This window comes from Mixophyes fleayi, chromosome 5, assembly GCF_038048845.1.
Source record: "Mixophyes fleayi isolate aMixFle1 chromosome 5, aMixFle1.hap1, whole genome shotgun sequence".
Lineage (NCBI taxonomy): Eukaryota > Metazoa > Chordata > Amphibia > Anura > Limnodynastidae > Mixophyes > Mixophyes fleayi.
Genome location: NC_134406.1, coordinates 244,112,693 through 244,133,226, shown reverse-complemented (window position 1 = coordinate 244,133,226; position 20,534 = coordinate 244,112,693). Strand labels below are relative to the sequence as shown.

Sequence of the window (20,534 nt, the reverse complement as noted above, 5' to 3'; positions counted from 1 at the left end):
TCCTTGTGAGGTAATTCCGGAGAGATGGCTCTCTGCCAGCTAGTGTACAAGTGGTTTACCTGTATTCTGTGCCCAGTGATAAGTAGGCAGGACAAGTTGTGCAATATCTGTAACACAATACTGTGATATACCAGTTTTTATGCAGACAGTATAGTGCAGTTTTATGCCTGCTATAAAATCATGAAGAGAAGATGCAACAACTTATGTAGGTTCAATACTCAGTGCTAGAACTACAATGAGACTGAGACAAAGGAATATTTTGTGGCCTTGGCTTTTTATTTTAAAATGAAGAATATATTGAAATTATTAAGGAATGTTTTGAAATAATTATCATCATCATCATCATTTATTTATATAGCGCCAACATATTCCGTAGCGCTTTACAATTGGGGACAAGCACAGTAAACTAATAGACAAACTGGGTAAGACAGACAAAGAGGTGAGAAGGCCCTGCTTGCAAGCTTACTATCTATGGGACAATGGGAGGTTAAGTCTACATTTTGCATTTCGGTCCAGCCAGATTGCAATGGTAAAAGTGACTCATAAGCTAAATGATCCCGTCACACAACAATGTTGGTCAAAGGGTAGGTCTTGTGTGAAATTGTGTAATGGGTGGTAATAGGGTAATGTAGTGAGGTTAAGAGGGTGGTTGAGGAATATTAATAGCTTGTCTGAAGAGGTAGGTTTTCAGAGAACGATTGAAAGCTTGTAGACCAGAGGAGAGTCTTATTGTGCGATGGAGAGAATTCCATAGAGTGGGTGCCGCCAGGCCCGGCGCTCCCATTAGGCAACCTTAGGCAGTTGCCTAGGGCGCCGGGACCTGCAGGGCGCCGCTGACTAGATTTTCTAATCTAGTCAGCGGTTCAGCGGCTCGGGAACGTAGTGCAGCGGCGGCGGGGCGCCGCCGCTGTTTTTCAATGTCTGCGGCGCATCTCACACATGATCACTGACTGACGTCAGTGATCATGTGATAGTCTGTCCGGCGGCGCCTCTGAAGTTGTTCCCGACGTCCCCCTCCCCTCCCCTCTCAGCATGCAGCTAGAGGAAGAAAAGGTAAGAAAAAAATCAAAAAAATTTTTATTTAGTGTGTTCGGGGGGGGGCAGGGGTGCGGGCACGGGGGGCGCGACGGCGAAATTTTGCCTAGGGCGCCGCAAACCCTAGCACCGGCCCTGGGTGCCGCCCTAAAAAATCCTCCCATTCCTGGGAATTGGAGGATGTAATGAGTGTGGATGAGAGACCCAGATCTTGTGCAGAACGGAGTTGCCGAGTTGGGAGATATTTTGAGACAAGAGAGGAGATGTATGTTGGTGCAGCTTTGTTGATGGCCTTGTAGGCTAGTAAAAGTATTTTATATTGGATTCGGTAGAAAACGGGCAGCCAGTGTAGAGACTGACAGAGTGACAGAGTCAACAGAGGAATAACGATTTGCAAGGAAAAATTATCATCACAGAGGTCATTTTAACAGAACAATGTGTCTGCACATACATTATATCACTACAGAGTTTCTTTGTCGCACCTCTACACTATTTTAACATTTTTTAAGTTTATTACTCTTTAAGTTTATAATCTTTTTTAAGCTGCATTTTCTCTTAATATTACTTAATATTAATATGCTACTTGTCATTGCAGCCAACTTTTTAAAATGATCAAAGGTGCTCACGATACCCTCCGTGTGACTGGACAATGCCATGCACTGACATGGTTAGTGGCAACACAAATATTGGGGGGTGCTCAAGCATCCACAGAGCTGGCGTCTATGTTTAACTGCAATGTGTGGGGTATCAAGACACTGCGTGATATTACTCTCTTACTATGTTTTCCTCTTTATTGAGACATCTTTTGAATTTACATAGTTTCCCTTTCATATAATATATAATAATTTCTCCAGGTTTCCACATGGCCACCAATGACTCCAAAGATTTCAGTGTCTTGTGACAGGAGAGGGTTAAGCTGTGTTGCTAAAGTGTCTGTTTCAGAAACATTACAAACATTGCTGAATATCCCCACCTAGTGGTGGAAGTTAGGGATACAGTAATTACAGCAATTTTTTTTATCTCTGCAGTAATAAATGAGTGTCCACTTAAAAGTTTAAATCAGGTGTATTAGAGTCTTGCATTAGTATTTCTGACACCAGTACTTGACTCTTACCTACAATTAATATTTTGTAAAACTCCATACAAGAGCACATGTAAACAACAGTTGTCTTATCAATGTGTTACACCCATCCTTGCACCCAGAAAAGATTAAGAAAACATTTTTTTTCTCTGGTTTTGTTTCAAAATATTGCCTTATTGTCATAGCAACTGTCCATCAAGCTTATTTAAGGCACATTTGGGTGTGGCTCACTAGCCAGCCCTTGCTAGATGTAAACCCCTATACCTGGAAGGTGAGTGCATCTGATTTTAATGGCGTTTAAAGCATATAGGTCAGTGTAAGACCTGCATATAATGAGGTGCTATTGACACTGGGATGCAGGCTTAAATGTTTTGATCAAAATATGAACTAATACATCATGTTTTCATTTTGCTAGATACACACAGATATGCAGTGTTAAGGATAAGCGCTGACAACTGTCTTTTTATTAAAAAAAACCATTCAATATTGGTTATACCTGTTGAAAGCCTTGGAACCCCTGAGGTAAAGGATTGTCAGAAATTATACAAGAAAACTACGCAGAGGCTCCTAGACATTCTGAACTTCTAGCAATAGGGCAGGCAGCATTCAAACTTCATTGTGATTTGCCTATAAAGTATCTATCTGGCAGTAAACTACACTGGCCGTTGAGAGGCAGGGATTATCATCAGATTTAAGGGCACCACCCAGTGGGGTGAGGTCTTATTGGATGTCGCCTATGAGGGACATTTCAAGAAGAACTCCACCCGAAGATAAAATTTTAGTCTAAATCCAGAGCAATGGTCCCCATTGAGCTATCTACGCTGCACTGCTTGAATTGTTTCCTATAGGCTAAGAGGGTGTGGTGACTACCTTACGTAGGCGATGGTCCTGACCACCCCTTCTTACCTTGTGTGGAGCTGGGGAGGGTGGTAACCTATCCTCTTGGGAGTGTGGCACCGGGCTGCGACATCATCAGCAGCAGCTATTGATATAGCGCCACTAATTCCGCAGCGCTGTACAGAGAACTCTGGATTAATTGCGGAACCTGATCTGCATTTTGTAATGCAAGTGCAAAGCAAGCGACGCATGTGACAATATAACCCAGGCTATCCTGTGTGTCCATACTGATTGCATTCATAGTTACCAATATTATTATTATCATTTTTTACTTATAAAGTGCTCACTATGCAGTACTGTCCATTGAGGGGTTCATGGCAAAATACATACATGAAACAGAAGGTACATATGGTTCTGCCCAGATGAGCTCACAATCTAGAATAACAATTGTAGCTGCTGGCTGGGAAAGTGCAGGTGGCTGTTGTAAGGCCGAAGCGTTATCAGCCATCAGTAATAAAGTAGTCATGGCAGGAACAAGGAGTCAGTGGAGGTGGGGGGACACCAAATATGTAGAACTGTAGAAATCCTAAAACAATCACCTGCAGTCAACTATAACTGAACTGTCCCTCCGCATTTATCTTAACTGAACCTCCTTTCTCTTCTGGTTCTGGAGCAGGGTTTTGCTTTCGTGCTGCATGGACACTCTTGTGGCCATCGGCCAGCTTAGAGTTCGTCAAGGGGGAGGCGCACTACGGATAGAGATAAGTTCAGCAGCGGAATAACAGGAAAGTCCAACCTGGAAGCTTATATACAAAAATAGAATATTCTGCGCTATCACTTAAATAATGATGATGTACCTAGATATGTAAGAAAATGATCTTTATCATTGGAAATTATGGGTGCACAACAATATAAAGGAACATAGGGGCAGAAAATCACATGTCATAAAAACAATATCAATAATGAAAAAAACAAACAGACAATTGTCACGAAGAACAGTGTTGCACTGATAACTAGTATAGTGCTATGATCCAATACAGGGATCTAATTAACGGAGGATCAAAATAAGGCAGTCCTTATGCATATGAATTGTCCAGCGTATTAATGGTATTGTCCAGAAAAAATATGAAGGGATACTTGCGCTTGGAGGAAGTCCCGGATATAGTGACTGGTCCTGAAGGTATCCAGTTAAAGCCGAGTGCGATGCAGATGATAAAGAGTGATTCTGACAGTGGATGATAGAATGCCCGATCAGGGGAGTCCACAGAGTTCTGGTGATCTGTTGTGAAAAACGAAGTAGCGGCGTGCACCCCAGCCGTGGAGCGCACGCTTCCTGGATGTCCAAAACTGGATGTGCACAAACCGGAAGTGGCGGGTGATTTGCCAACGCGTTTCGTCACCTAGGTGACTTTCTCAAGGCGGTGATGGCTTAGAGTAGCTGTGTGTGGGCTGGTGTTCTCCTTTAGTAGCATGCAGGGTCGAACTGGGCCACCAGAGGGCCCTTCATGCCCCAGTCCGACACTGGTAGCATGCTTGCTGCTGGAAACTTAGAAATTTCTTATGTTCCCCATGTTCGGTGGCAGTCGCTGTCACCAAGAAGGCAGCGGAGATCACTAATGGAGGAACTGAGATGACAACAGCAATGATAGTTCAACTCGATGGGCTCAGCAGCTGAACTGAGCTGGCAGTCAGTAGATCTTATAAACATCTGTCTGTAATATATACTTTTCTATCAAACTATTTCTGATAGACCACCTGCAGCTGTTATTATTGTCCTTTTATTAATACAGGCCACACCCACCAGCAGCTGTTATTATTCTCCTTTTAGTTATACCAGCTTGGAACTCTCCCCATAGGGTAGATCATCAGGCTCAAGCTCACTGCCCCTCGCTGCTTGAACATGTCCCCCCCTGCAGCACACTGCCCCACCCTGCTTGAACATGTTTTCCCACCGCCCCCCCCCCCCCCTGCTTAACCATGTCCCCCTCCCCCTCCCTCCCGTACACAATTCTTTACTTACCCGGAAGTTTTCTCCATGCTGCTGCTGCTCCTGTCTGGAGGGCTCCTGACTCACTGTCGGGACGTGATGATGACGTCACTCCTGACAGTCAGTGAGGGGAGAGGGGCGGGAGGTTTACTGCATCCTATTGTTAGAGGGGAGGATGGCAGCGATCAACCACCCCAACCCCGCCATGGATCTTAAGCTGTGCGGCAGCCATAGAAGTTAAACTCAGCGGCCGCTGCACAGCATTATAGATGTGCACGATTTCAGTGGTGCCTCTCAAAGCCCGGCACCCTAATGCTGCCTAATGGTAGCGCCTGGATAGAACTTACAAACAAACAATACTTTCACATTTTCTCCATACAACACAATTAAAACATTTGCAATTAGTGTCCCCGTAACATATGATCTCCATTACCCGGCAACCATTTTATACCCTCTAACAAGCTTATGGTTCTATTATGTAATCTGCTCTCTTGCACTAACTTGTATCTTTTTTTTAATCCGCCTCAAAATAGGAAATTGAATATTAGAGGTGGACTTAGCAATCGCCTACACTGAGTGGTAGCAGCCATTTTGTGGTTGACCTAATATTCATGAGACTGCATCCTGTCAATTCAATAGGAACCACTGACCAGAGAGTCAGTCAGGAAGTGCAGTGATGATGTCATTATGTTCTAAGTGAAGGTTACATTCTCATCAATATTGGTTCAGCCCACAAAATGGCTGCCTCTACCGTGCATAGGTGACAGGTCCACTTTAAAGAAAAACACCAGATATAAAATAGGACAATCTAAGAGGAAAAAATCACGTTTTACTTTTTTTGATTTGATTGGAGCAGTACATTTATTTCACAAGCAGGGAGACAAGGCTGGAGGCATCTCAAGCACCTTCGCTTGGGTACTCTCATGAGAATCCTAGTGCGGCTTGTTAAGTAACATTTCACCCAAAACCGTGGTGTTTTCTCAAGAGACACTTATACAAGTGGATGAATAACAGAACGGCACATTGTTGTAAAGATACTTTTACTGGTGTTATATAAAACCTGGTGAGCAGAACACTGGTCCAGAGACAGCTTTGTACGTAAACCGCACCTCAGGACAAATTTTTGAGACACTTCTATCTTAAGGCTCATACCCACGGCATTAATAGCAGACATACAACGAACATTCTTAGGGGGGGATTCAATTGTCCACTATGTTCTGAGGAAAAATATCCGCTCACGTTTGCTCGCATATCTATGGGGCAAGAGCAAAAATTAGGGATATTTCTGTGGGAAAAAAAATCTGCGTGAGGTGTCTCACGGCTGGTCCAGTCCAGAGACACCTCGTGCAGATTTTTTGGGGACTTGAATCACCCCCTTAAAGCCTTGTAGACACTGTAAGCTAATAGACCTGTATATACACATACACACTTTACTGGTGTGTTCTTTAACAGTATTCATACAAAATAATATCATATTATTAGTAACAGTAGAATACATATTATTATTATTATTATTATTATTATCATTGTTTATTTGTTAGGCGCCACAAGGTTTCCGCAGCGCCTTACATAGTACAAACAGTAGACCATACAGGGTAAAACATTACAGAACAATAAACACAAAGTACCAATGCTTCAGAAACTCCGGGCAAACATATGGAGCGAGGGCGGAGCAGAAGAACAGGTATGGAGACAGGAGGGGAGAGGGGCCCTGCTCATGCGAGCTTACATCCTAAGGGAGGGTTGACAAAACAGGCACGAAGGGAGGCAGTGATGCAAGGGAGAAGAAGGAACCAGGGGAGAGAGGGGAGAACAAGCAGAGTGGATGAGGGGTTAAGTGGATGGTTGGTAGGCTTTCAGGAACAGGTGAGTTTTGAGTGCCCGTTTGAAGGAGCACAGATTGGGAGCGAGAAGGATGGAGCGAGGGAGGGAGGGAGGTCATTCCAGTGCAGGGGGGCAGCTCGGGAGAAGTCTTAGACTCTGGAGTAGGAAGTGGTAATAAGAGTAGAGGAGAGGCGACGATCATTTGCCGAGCACAGGGTGCGGGCAGGAGTGTGAATGGTAAGGAGGTTAGAGATATAGGGGGCAGTAGACTGGGAGAGAGCTTTGTAAGTGGTAGTTAGGTGGTAGTAAGCGGTAAGTACATAAAAAGAGAGTGTTATAAGCAGTGACAAACAGCATCATCAACTATTGCATATGATAAATCTTGTTTACACCTTTACATATACTGTTTAATTCATATACAAGTTGTTGCAGCATTATTAATTATCCATCAGTTATCGGTATTCATGTGTCACTGGATCGCAACTCCAAATATATCACTCTCTCTCTGATTAAAGCATCTGTATGAACACAGTAAAAGCTTCACTGGTAACAGCTGTAAATTGGTTGAGGTCTTCATTTTCTATTGGTAAGGAAAATGAAAGAAGTAAGTTAATGAAAATAAATAAAAACCTAAGTGTAGATAACTATGTGAATGCAGCCATATTGGTTACCAAAAGGGACGTGCAACACTGACATCTACAGGCTGTAGTAGGTAGTGCACTCCATTAAAAGAATAAACATCAAAAACCCTTTATTTGCTAATTAAATACATTCTGTTAAAGATTATATATACTTGTATATAATTTCCCATTAGACAGTAAATCCAGCATAAAAATACATATCTCATTCAATCTTTGGTCTTTCTGGTTAATGTTACTATTATTCCAAGTATTCTGTTTAGTCTTACCCAATTTGTGCAATAAGCTTTAGTTGCTTATTACCTTCAAGCATATAAGGTCTGTGTATTATTGTGCAGCAATAACATGGATTTTCAACTGCTGCTTATTACAGAGACAGAAAATCTATTATCTACACAGGCTACCAAGAAAATATCGCCGGAGCAGCTGAGTGACACCCAGCTTCCTGGCTAGCAGCGGTAAGAGTATTATTCGCTAGCCAGTCTTGGTACATGCATGACTCACGCATGTGCAGGACAACTGGAAACCCTCAGCTTAATAAACCCCATAGACCCCATAATGTGTTATGAATGATATCATTTTAGATCATACTTGCCAACTTTTCAATGTTGGCCTCTGGGAGATCCCAGGGGGCAGTTGGCGGGTGGGGGCGGGGATTGGGGAACCGCAGCAATTTTGGTCCCACCCCTGTGGCGCAATGACGTAAGCGCTTAATTTTACCGCAGGAGTGGACCAGAATGACGCGATTCCCCAAGAATTACGTCATGGAGGTTCTAAATCCTGTCCACTTCTTTAGGAAGTGGGCAGATGCGGAAGAATGCCTTACTATTCCGGGAGTCCGGGAGACCTACCCAGAATTTGGGAGTCTCCCAGACATTCCGGAAGAGTGGGCAAGTATGTATTGGATTTCAGTGCATTATAGATTATATCTAAACTGTAAACCATGCAATTACAGGGGATTCCGAAATATTTTGTCACACCAAAGGTAAGTGTTAAACTGAAAGGTAAGTGGTCAACAATACCAAAATGGTGACCAATGTTTCTCTGTCACATTGAATATAAACTTTTTATTTGGGGATTTCAGACTAAATGATAACTTTTTCAGTACGATCATATCGTATCCACACCGCCTATTACATTACCTTTTTAAGTTCCACAAACTTCACACATTCCAGCCACATATCCAGAAACCATTTCCCACACAGAGCGCAGATATTTCTACTGGAGAGCAGCGTCCGCGCCTCCGGGTAATAACTGATTTGTTCTCGCAAACACGAGTCTCTGCTCTGCAGTTGGCTTAGAACGAATCTGGCTGCTATTTCCTGGAAGATGTAAAAAAGATGATAAAGAGTAAATCAGTAATAATAATAATATATATAACTTCATTGGATGGATTTACTGTAAATATTCTAATTATTTACATCTAAAATAATTCCAAGTTACAGATATTTTACTAATAGAAGATAAAAAAATGCATCAGATGAACTGATTATTACATCAGAATTTCAAAACACATAAGACACAAAGTAACATTAAAATAGTACTTGTCTGTATAACATTGCTAATTATATATAAGCCGTATTATTACAAATGGGAAGAACTATAGTTAACAGAACTGACTTACGTTATTTAAATTTATTGGAACAATAGAATATGAAAATGTTTTGTATGTTGGTACAGGATTAGTAGGTATATGGAATCCAATGGTTATTTTTACAGGTCTATACGGCATATTCAATTGTCAGCGGAAACGCCGAAAATATCGCGGTCCACGCAATATTACGGTAATAATGCGCGGAAAAAACGTTATTACGGTACTTTTCTCACTGGATTTCAGCTCGCGGCTCAGGGAGCCGCGAGCTGAAATCCAGGTAACTACTACCGTAATAACGGTAGTAGTTTTAGCGCGCCGCGGAAATGGCACAATTGAAAATGCCCCTAAGTGTTTGTAGACACGGGTGGAGGAGCTGATGGGCGAGATGCATGTTTTATCACCCAAGGCCGTGTGGACCATAAGGCACGGTGAGTACTATACATACAAAAGTGGCGGTGCTTACAGTCTAAATTCCCTAACATACACAGACGCACAGACTGGGTTAATTTTGTCACCAGCTAATTAGCCTATCAGTATGTTTTTGGAGTGTAGAAGGAAACCTGGACCACCTGGAGGAAACCCACACAATCACGGGGAGAACATACAGACTCCCCACAGATAAGGCCATGGTCGGGAATCTAACTCATGACCCAATTGAGCCATTGCACAGATGGAGCGGGCTATGATGAAATTGCGCTATTAAGGCACCTCTTTGGCCTTTTTAAAAGAAGGAGAGATGAGATCTGGGAGAGTGGATGAGTTGTGCACATCAGCCTCTGGTATCTAAGAATGTGTAGTTCATTGGTTGCCAACTTTCTGATGATATGATACATCTGCCATATAACCGTATTTTGTACTAATAGTTGTGGTTATTTGATTAGTTATAAACATACTTGCCAACTCTCCCGAAATATCCGGGAGACTCACGCATTTCGCGAGAGTCTCCCGGGCTCCCGGGAGAGTGTGGCAATCTCCCTGATCTGCCCACTTCCTAGTGAAGTGGGCAGAATTTTGTTCAAACGCCGCGATTCACCGGCAAGTATGGTTATAAATTAGCATTTTACAAGAATACAATCGCAATCAAATTATGTAGAGCGCTATATACGTATATGGTCTAAGATCAAATTATTTTAATATATGGTTTCTTAAACTAAAAATTAATTCATACTGAGATCATTCGCATAAAATGAACTTGTTCTCACAAACAATGACAGCTAGACCACCCACACTGAATATTTATTCTCTCCTATTTCTAGAATGTGGATCCATATTTACCTTCAGGGACAGAATTTCTTCATCTTGAATGGCACTCACGGGCTGTTTTTGAAGCAGAGGGTTCTCTTCACAGTATAGTTCTTGTAGAGGGACCTCGTGCATCTATGAAAAATCAAATAGGGAAAGCTTTTGCCAGACGCTTTGGTACGAAACCAGAGTATTTCTCCAGCATCCTTCTATATAGGAGACTAATGAATGTCTTCTCTCCGCACCTTGGGTCTCTGTAGCGATTTGTATATGGGATGGGGAGAATGAAGCTCTTTATTTACTCTCTCCCTTAGGGATACTATAATATCTTATAAGGTTCATTTTGTCATATTTCATGACTTTGCTGGGTCTCTCTGTTCTTATGAAATTAGATTGTTGCCTAAGAAGTTGAGAAAAAGACTCAGCACTGATATATCTCTCTGGTCGCACCTACAAAACCTGTAATAGTGTATGTGTACATGTCTGTTAATTATACTTGAAAATGGTTATTAATACATAACATATATTATTGTATTGTACATTTCCGAACGTTTTCAATAAAAATGTTTGGGGGGGAAAAAATTCAAATGGGGGTTATCTTTTCTGCAGTAGTCCAAATGTAAATGTCAATTAAGTAATAGGATGGCCGCAATTTTATATAATACAGCCACAACGCTAATGATTTAAGTACTGTCAACTGCAGTGGTCAATATGCAATCAGCCAAATCAGAAGCAGCTAGAATTCAGTGTTGGCTAACCTGTGACACTCCAGGTGTTGGGTGAAACTACAAGTCCCAGCATGCTTTGCCAATATATAGCAGCTTATTGCTGGAAGGGTATGCTGGGACTTGTAGTTTCACAAACACCTGGAGTGTCACAGGTTAGCCAACACTGAGCTAGATAGTCCTGCTAATAGTCCTTACCATCTGCATATCTCTCCAGCACGCATAGGACATACGCCTATCTGTTATTGCCTCCATGCCTAATTGTGTAGCATTTATGTGAACGCACCCTTACTGTACTCAGCCTACACCCCCTTAGGCCTCTTCGGCTGTAATGAAATACAAGGCAACGGTACGCAAAAAAACATATGCAGACGTATGAGCACACATACTTGGTGTGCATGCACAGTACAGAAATGCGTATCTTATGCAAAATAAAACTGACATAAGTCCAGCTCTAAATATCATCATCATCATCATTTATTTATATAGCGCCAACATATTCCGTAGCGCTTTACAATTGGGGACAAACATAATAAACAAACTGGGTAACACAGACAAAGAGGTGAGAAGGCTGCTCACAAGCTTACAATGTCTGTAACTGGGTGCATGGTATTAAGAAGTTGATCTTAATTGACTTAATAGTGACATTTTGGAAGTCTTTACTCTGCATCTGGAAATGCAGCCGCGATGTTATCACCTACGAACGAACTGGAGGCCCAGTAAGCACAACCCAGGTGAGGAGAAGGAGGATGAGGACATGTTACTACCAACCAAGTCTGCTAGCTGAGAACAGGCGACATCACAGCAGTGGTCACTGAGGTCTCTAGTTCCTGGTAGATGTATGGCCTGCATATGATCACTCTGTAGAGGTGACAGCTTCAGGATAAATAAACCTTCTGTTTGGTGTCAGGCAGGGATTATACTCACTCTGGATGGAAATGCATGAATTTGGTTTCCTGCGACATCTAGAATTGTCAGCTTCCTCAATCTACAAAGTCCCTAATAAGACAAATAATGAGGTATGTAAGGTATAGATTAAACAATACAGACACTATGCTGCATTCATCATAATCATTAACTAATATGTTAAGAGAAAACTACAGCAAATAAATGACATGTAACAGTTATAGAATAGGGTGATGTTTATTTTTCCTTCACTAAAAGAACAGATTTATTTACAATCATTTCACAATAGCCCTCTGCCAAATGCTCCCATATCAGTAGAATTGTTACACTTCTGAACTTTAGTGTCCAGGACATTAGTCTATTAAAAGGACAGCACAGCCACTACAGTGTATCAGACTTCTACACTATACTGCTCTCAATTATAAAACTATTTAATTATAAACAGCTTTCTACTGTTACGGAAACAGCTCTGCTTGCACTATACAGTGATGTTGCTCAATATTGGTATATAAAGGCTCTAAGTCCAGGTAGCTATGTTTTTTAATGCTAGTAGAAATGCTAGTGACAGGTCTGTCAAGCATTTGTTACTAGTGTTTGGAGTTCACTTGGAGAACCCCTAGACGTCCACAGTGCGGCTACTGGTGTCACTCAAGATCTGTTCCAAAAAATTAGGAACAAAAGAGATCACTAGCGAGTGTTTGTAACAGTGGTAGTGAGTATTGTGATACTAACGCATTGGTTTGTAATGTCAGACCCATTTCCATGTGTTTAACTGGTATAAAAAAATACAAGAACTCATGCATGTTATTATTGCCAGGGGGAATGGGGTCTTACATAATGTCTAGAGAACAATTCTATTCTAATCCTTCACTTTGTTGCTCTGTGCCGTTATCAGAGTGTACCAACTAATTATCTATTGTTATTTCATTAATATGCAAGAAACCAAAAACAGCACAAAGAAGGTACCAGCTGTGAAGTATGGTACAGGAAGAGGCACCCGCTGTGTAGTATCTTACAGGAAGAGGCACCCGCTGTGTAGTATGGTACAGGAGGAGGCACAGGCTGTGAAGTATGGTACAGGAGGAGGCACAGGCTGTGAAGTATGGTACAGGGGGAGGCACCGGCTGTGTAGTATGGTACAGGAGGAGGCACCGGCTGTGAAGTATGGTACAGGAGGAGGCACCGGTTGAGAAGTATGGTACAGGAGGAGGCACAGGCTGTGAAGTATGGTACAGGAAGAGGCACCCGCTGTGTAGTATGGTACAGGAGGAGGCACAGGCTGTGAAGTATGGTACAGGAGGAGGCACAGGCTGTGAAGTATGGTACAGGAGGAGGCACAGGCTGTGAAGTATGGTACAGGGGGAGGCACCGGCTGTGTAGTATGGTACAGGAGGAGGCACCGGCTGTGAAGTATGGTACAGGAGGAGGCACCGGTTGAGAAGTATGGTACAGGAGGAGGCACCGGCTGTGACGTATGGTACAGGAGGAGGCACCGGTTGTGAAGTATGGTACAGGAGGAGGCACCGGCTGTGAAGTATGGTACAGGAGGAGGCACCGGTTGAGAAGTATGGTACAGGCGGAGGCACCGGCTGTGACGTATGGTACAGGAGGAGGCACCGGTTGTGAAGTATGGTACAGGAGGAGGCACCGGCTGTGAAGTATGGTACAGGAGGAGGCACCGGTTGAGAAGTATGGTACAGGAGGAGGCACCGGCTGTGACGTATGGTACAGGAGGAGGCACCGGTTGTGAAGTATGGTACAGGAGGAGGCACCGGCTGTGAAGTATGGTACAGGAGGAGGCACCGGTTGAGAAGTATGGTACAGGAGGAGGCACCGGCTGTGACGTATGGTACAGGAGGAGGCACCGGTTGTGAAGTATGGTACAGGGGGAGGCACCGGCTGTGAAGTATGGTACAGGAGGAGGCATCGGTTGTGAAGTATGGTACAGGAGGAGGCACCGGCTGTGAAGTATGGTACAGGAGGAGGCACAGTCTGTGAAGTATGGTACAGGAGGAGGCACAGTCTGTGAAGTATGGTACAGGAGGAGGCACAGGCAGGCTGTGAAGTATGGTACAGAAGGAGGCACCGGTTGTGAAGTATGGTACAGGAGGAGGCACAGGCTGTGAAGTATGGTACAGAAGGAGGCAGCGGTTGTGAAGTATGGTACAGGAGGAGGCACAGGCAGGCTGTGAAGTATGGTACAGAAGGAGGCACCGGTTGAGAAGTATGGTACAGGAGGAGGCACCGGCTGTGACGTATGGTACAGAAGGAGGCACCGGTTGTGAAGTATGGTACAGGAGAAGGCACAGGCAGTCTGTGAAGTATGGTACAGAAGGAGGCACCGGTTGAGAAGTATGGTACAGGAGGAGGCACCGGCTGTGAAGTATGGTACAGGAGGAGGCACCAGCTGTGAAGTATGGTACAGGAGGAGGCACAGTCTGTGAAGTATGGTACAGGAGGAGGCACAGTCTGTGAAGTATGGTACAGGAGGAGGCACAGGCAGGCTGTGAAGTATGGTACAGGAGGAGGCACAGGCAGTCTGTGAAGTATGGTACAGAAGGAGGCACCGGTTGTGAAGTATGGTACAGGAGAAGGGACCAACTGTGAAGTATGGTACAGGAGGAGGCACCGGCTGTGAAGTATGGTACAGGAGGAGGCATCGGCTGTGAAGTATGGTACAGAAGGAGGCACCGGTTGTGAAGTATGGTACAGAAGGAGGCACCGGTTGTGAAGTATGGTACAGGAGGAGGCACAGGCTGTGAAGTATGGGAGGAGGCACAGGCTGTGAAGTATGGTACAGGAGGAGGCACCGGTTGTGAAGTATGGTACAGGAGAAGGGACCAACTGTGAAGTATGGTACAGGAGGAGGCACCGGCTGTGAAGTATGGTACAGGAGGAGGCATCGGCTGTGAAGTATGGTACAGAAGGAGGCACCGGTTGTGAAGTATGGTACAGAAGGAGGCACCGGTTGTGAAGTATGGTACAAGAGGAGGCACAGGCTGTGAAGTATGGTACAGGAGGAGGCACAGGCTGTGAAGTATGGTACAGGAGGAGGCACCGGCTGTGAAGTATGGTACAGGAGGAGGCACAGGCTGTGAAGTATGGTACAGGAGGAGGCACAGGCTGTGAAGTATGGTACAGGAGGAGGCACCGGCTGTGAAGTATGGTACAGGAGGAGGCACCAGCTGTGAAGTATGGTACAGGAGGAGGCACCAGCTGTGAAGTATGGTACAGGAGGAGGCACAGGCTGTGAAGTATGGTACAGGAGGAGGCACAGGCTGTGAAGTATGGTACAGGAGGAGGCACCGGCTGTGAAGTATGGTACAGAAGGAGGCACCGGTTGTGAAGTATGGTACAGGAGGAGGCACAGGCTGTGAAGTATGGTACAGGAGGAGGCACAGGCTGTGAAGTATGGTACAGGAGGAGGCACAGGCTGTGAAGTATGGTACAGGAGGAGGCACCGGCTGTGAAGTATGGTACAGAAGGAGGCACCGGCTGTGAAGTATGGTACAGAAGGAGGCACCGGCTGTGAAGTATGGTACAGAAGGAGGCACCGGCTGTGAAGTATGGTACAGAAGGAGGCACCGGTTGTGAAGTATGGTACAGGAGGAGGCACCAGCTATGAAGTATGGTACAGGAGGAGGCACAGGCTGTGAAGTATGGTACAGGAGGAGGCACAGGCTGTGAAGTATGGTACAGGAGAAGGCACCGGCTGTGAAGTATGGTACAGAAGGAGGCACCGGCTGTGAAGTATGGTACAGAAGGAGGCACCGGCTGTGAAGTATGGTACAGAAGGAGGCACCGGTTGTGAAGTATGGTACAGGAGGAGGCACCAGCTATGAAGTATGGTACAGGAGGAGGCACCAGCTATGAAGTATGGTACATGACAGGACACAATGGCACTGTACACTGCATGCATCAGCTAATGACAGCTCATGGCATGTTATATTTGTTCCCACTTCTGGATGAAAAGCTGAGGGTACCAGTCAATATCCAGCTGTTTTCTTGGCTTTTTATCCTATATTGGGGACAAGTGTAACATCCCCTGATCCCTCATTAGCTAATGCTTGTAGTGCACAGCGCCATCAGCCTGTTTTACAGGTGCTTATGCCATCATTATACTTACCTAGGCTATACTGCATTCTGCAAGTGGTGCCTTCTCTGCCATTTTTGGGGAGTCTCGTGATGATTTAATTGATGGGGTCACCACATTCAGCACTGACATTGCAGGACAGTGATAATATCCTAGGGTCGTACAAGGCGACCACAGATTGGGGTCAAAGAGAAAGTCTCTTCCTACTATTAGTACTATTATTATTGCCCTGTACTATTTATCAGGGGTACAGTGACCACACAGCACTACCATTTGATCACTTAGATATGGTACTGGATTACCAACAGCAAGGATCCCCGGAGCTGACATTGACAGCCAGGATCCTACAGAGCACAGTACTTTTCTTACATGGTATCGTTTTTATTTACGCAATTTGACCTGGACAGACACTGAGCATCACATGATGTGTTCCTTACCTCTGGGAGACCAATCAGATTGTTCCGATAAATACGCAGCTCCTTCAGATTGGTCAAGTAGCCCATCTGCTCTGGCAATGTCTCCAGCTGGTTGTTTGCTAGGTGCAGCTCACAAAGATTTTGCAGGACGCACAGTTCCTGTGGGATGTCTTTCAGGCAGTTATAGTTTATACTAAGTTTCTCAAGAAGCTGTAACCTAAATAAATCATATTAATATGCAAGATGTTTGGGTTGTATTTATGGAGTTGTTTTACAGAGTAAAATACATGCGAGTTCTTACAGAGAAAAAAAATCCATATATGATATGGTGTCTCATAGTACGTGTCAATCTAAGTGACCTGTACAGTGTCAAATGCAGTAAAACACAAAGGGCCCTATTCCCACTAATCCAGACGAATCAGTAATCTGAATTCTGGGAAATTTATTTTTAATCTTTTACTGGACATATAAATAGGTGCAAACAGAACTGGATCTATTATTGAGAATACTTTGTGTTTTACAGATAAGGCAGAAAACTATTTTTAAATTACAGTTAAGAATTATCCATCTCTCCTCACAGAGCACCCGCCATTCCCCTCTTTATTATATGTTTAGCGGTGCTCCACACAGTGACTGTAAGAAGAAATGCTCAGTGATCAAACTTGTGTGCATGGTATTACCCCCAAACAATGGATAATATCTACTTTTGTTAATTCAGTTTTTCATCACCCTTGGTCAATACTTACTAATACTACTACTATACTATTACTAAATAAATAAACACATCATCACCATTTATTTATATAGCGCCACTAATTCTGCAGCGCCTTACAGAGAACTTATTCACATCAGTTCCTGCCCCATTGTAGCTGACAGTCTAAATTTCCTAATATACACACACACAGACAGACACAGACTAGGGTCAATTTGTTAGCAGCCAATTAACCTACTGGTATGTTTTTGGAGTGTGGGAGGAAACCGGAGTACCTGGAGGAAACCCAGGCAAACACGGGGAGAACATACATACTCCTCACACATAAGGCCATGGTCGGAAATTGAACTTGTGACCCCAGTGCTGTAAGGCAGAAGTGCTAACCAGTTAGCCACCGTGCTGCCCAAACACATGCACGCATACACAGCAGCACAGTGGTCAGCATTGACTGACAGCACTGGAGACATGGGTTCGATTCCAATCAGGGCCCTGTCTGTGTGGACTTTATATGTTATCCACATTTTTGCATGGCTTACCCTGGGTGCACTCACTAGAGAGGTAGCGAGAGGGAGGGAGAGAGTGAGAGAAAGGGATAGAGAGTGAGAGAAAGGGATAAAGAGCGAGAGAAAGGAAGAGAGCAATAGCAAGGGAGAGAGAGCGAGTGAAAGAGACAAGAAATATAGATTGCAACCTAAACTTTTGCAGGTACTGATGTGAATGATAGTTTGTTTTAAGCGCTGCGGAATATATAGGCGCTGTATAAAAAACTGTTAAAAACACGTGTGTGTATATATATATATATATATCTCTGCAGAGACAGGTGGATAATTTTATTGCTTGACGGAAGCTGCATTCACTTTTATTAATATCATAGTCTGTGTTGAATGAAGTATTGAATGTTTTTATACATACTTGTTGACTTACTTGTGAATTTCCGAGGGGAGATGCTTGAGTAGATTGTTGTTCAAATTCAGAAAGACAAGATTTACTAATCCATCTTAAAAATAAAACAATTTGTATGTATTGGTAAATTTCCCATGCTTGCATATTATATATAATACATATTGTATTATAGATTATTATAATACATACATCACATTGCCTTATTTCTCAACCATGGCCTTATGTAGTGGCGTTTGTACATTTGTGTGGGTTTCCTCCGGGTGCTCCGGTTTTCTCCCACACTCCAAAAATATACTAGTAGGTTAATTGGCCACTAGTAAGTTGACCCTAGTCTCTCTCTCTCTCTCTCTGTGTGTTAGGGAATTTAGACTGTAAGCTCCAATGGGACAGGGACTGATTTTAGTTCTTTGTACAGCGCTGCGGAATTAGTACCGCTATATAAATAGCTGCTGATGATGATAATTTAACCTACAAGATCTTCATTCGTACATATGTACAAACACACACAAGTGATACAAAAAAATATAACAACTTCTGTAAATAATACCTGTCTAAACAGCAAATCGTTGCTTCAGTATTCATTATGGAAACTTGTGAACGATTAGGATTATACTGTATAATAACACCCTATACAGGTATATAGAAATATGAGCTTCCAAGGAAAATGCCTTCATAGTTCATATTTTGGGAAATCCGGGTGGTACTCCATACTGAGTAGCAAAACTCACACCAGGGTTGTGAATGACAGGTACGGGTGGTATCCGTGAACAGCTAAAATCACATATCTTTGGAAAAGGTATGTCACAGTGTCAAAACTTCATCATGTTTGGTATCAGACAGAGTCATATGGGATTTATTAATGATAAAATGGGACCTGTGTGACACTCCACAGAAAAGTTAGATCACATAGTGTAATTGGTTAGTAAATCAGACAACATGCAAATGGTGATTAAAAAAAGTGTCACAGGCCACTACCCCCTGGGCGTAGAAAGAGGTGTGGAAGTGTCTCTAAAAGGCTGAGATGAGTTATAGCGGATTGTCAGATGTTGTTGGGAAATAAATTCACATTGATAAGCTGTCCATCTTCCTAGCCAATTTCCCATGGCACAGATTATGCAACTCAAGTGCTATTCTGAATGTAACCCCTTTTATTTTAACCTATTTTGCTTGTGTATGTCAATCTATTAATTGTTTATTAATTATTTTTTATATCTGTATGTCCTGTACTTTTTTATATTAAATCTGTAATTTAATATGTTTCGTCCTTGATACTCTAACACATCCATTAGCCTGTTAAGAAGAAAAATAGCTCGGCCAAGTTAACCCTTTCAATGCCATTGTGTGATTTGTTGATACATTTGATTAACAAGCTGTGTGTGCTTGCATTTACATTTGTGTAACAGTCTAGAGGTGTGAAGAGTTAACCCTTTGCTTGCTGGTGTGGGACTTGCTAGTCTGTGAATAGCTAGAAGCCTGTGTGCAGGTGTGGGACAGTATATTGGGGTCATATTGCCCGTATTCAATAGGTGGTGGCAAACCTGAAGTGTGTGAGGTGTGAGCGCTGTTTGGGAGCGATTCAGTAGGTCTATGACCTGTGTGATAGGTAAAGAGAGACTGCGGGCTGGAATCGTGTGACCTCATACAGCAAACACCCCCAAAGTCATGGCAGCTGGGAGCGTGTTCGTAACAAACACTATACATGTTCTATATTAATACTTACCAAATACATCTGATGGTATTTCTGTTATTTTGTTTCCAAATATGTGTAGTGTCTGCAAGGAATGTAGATACTTTAGTTCTTCTGGAAATTTTGTGAAGTTGTTGTTCCCCAAGTTTAAGACAGTCAGCTGTAAAAAAAAAAAGTATTCTGTTAATAAAGAACAGCACAGCAAACTAGAAATAAACCTAATAAAAGGTCCTAATAATCCCAATACAAAAGTTTTTACAGCCAGTTTTAAAAATATAAGTTTGGCATTTAGGCTCTGTTTAGAGTTTGAGCTATTCCAAATCATAGTCACTGTATGCGCCCTATACCAGTAACTGTGCTCCATGCATGCTCATGCTTCACCGAACAACAAGCCAACATATACTTTCACAGATTAATGTATTCAGCTGCATAGATATAAAGATTTGCTTGCAGCCATAATAAAACCAATATATTGCAAAAAGTAATTATCCCAAAGACATTACTTATAATATAAGGTAAAGGAGGGTATCTGTCTGCAGTATATAACCTTGTTGGAACGTGTGAAATCATGCATAAGTGTGGTATGACACATGCAATATATTATAATGGCAGGCTGACTGAGATTAAACCTACATTGCTCAGCTCAGTCATCTCTCCAGGTAGCTGGCACAGCAAGTTATTCTTCAGCTGCAGAGATGCCAGCTGGGTGAGCCTGCCCACTGCCCCGGGCACCCGCTGCAGCCTCTTCCCGTTCAGGTTCAGGGTCCTGGCATTACCCCGGATAGCCCGCAGTACTAGAACATCAGCCATGTGCACGGGAGCGGGTCTATAGCAGGGTAGGAGCAAGACGCTGA

The 20,534-nt window shown here is 43.2% G+C and overlaps 1 protein-coding gene across 2 annotated transcripts; it reads right to left on the bottom strand.

The window, feature by feature from the left end:
• Window positions 1–5,989: 5,989 nt before the first annotated feature.
• Window positions 5,990–20,534, bottom strand: LRRC69 (leucine rich repeat containing 69). Of its 2 annotated transcripts, XM_075211400.1 has the most exons (8): window positions 20,314–20,534; window positions 19,714–19,840; window positions 18,015–18,087; window positions 16,400–16,595; window positions 11,891–11,962; window positions 10,272–10,373; window positions 8,545–8,724; window positions 5,990–7,344 (listed from the first exon to the last, which is right to left on the bottom strand). In XM_075211400.1, the coding sequence occupies exons 1-8, from the start codon at window positions 20,488–20,490 to the stop codon at window positions 7,234–7,236; spliced, it is 1,038 nt and encodes a 345-aa protein (XP_075067501.1). In that variant the 5' UTR covers window positions 20,491–20,534; the 3' UTR covers window positions 5,990–7,233. The 2 variants fall into 2 exon arrangements, with proteins under 2 accessions (XP_075067501.1, XP_075067502.1); XM_075211401.1 differs by lacking the exon at window positions 18,015–18,087 and having other exon boundaries at window positions 16,400–16,548.

What these genes read in the sequence shown, in the direction of transcription:
- LRRC69 (XM_075211400.1), bottom strand. Translation starts at nt 20,490, where the DNA reads ATGGCTGATGTTCTAGTACTGCGGGCTATCCGGGGTAATGCCAGGACC. An exon ending in ATCTGATTGGTCTCCCAGAG is followed by an intron (nt 11,963 to 16,399) that starts GTAAGGAACACA and finishes TTGTCTTATTAG; the next exon opens with GGACTTTGTAGATTGAGGAA. An exon ending in AGTTTGTGGAACTTAAAAAG is followed by an intron (nt 7,345 to 8,544) that starts GTAATGTAATAG and finishes CCTTACCAATAG; the next exon opens with AAAATGAAGACCTCAACCAA.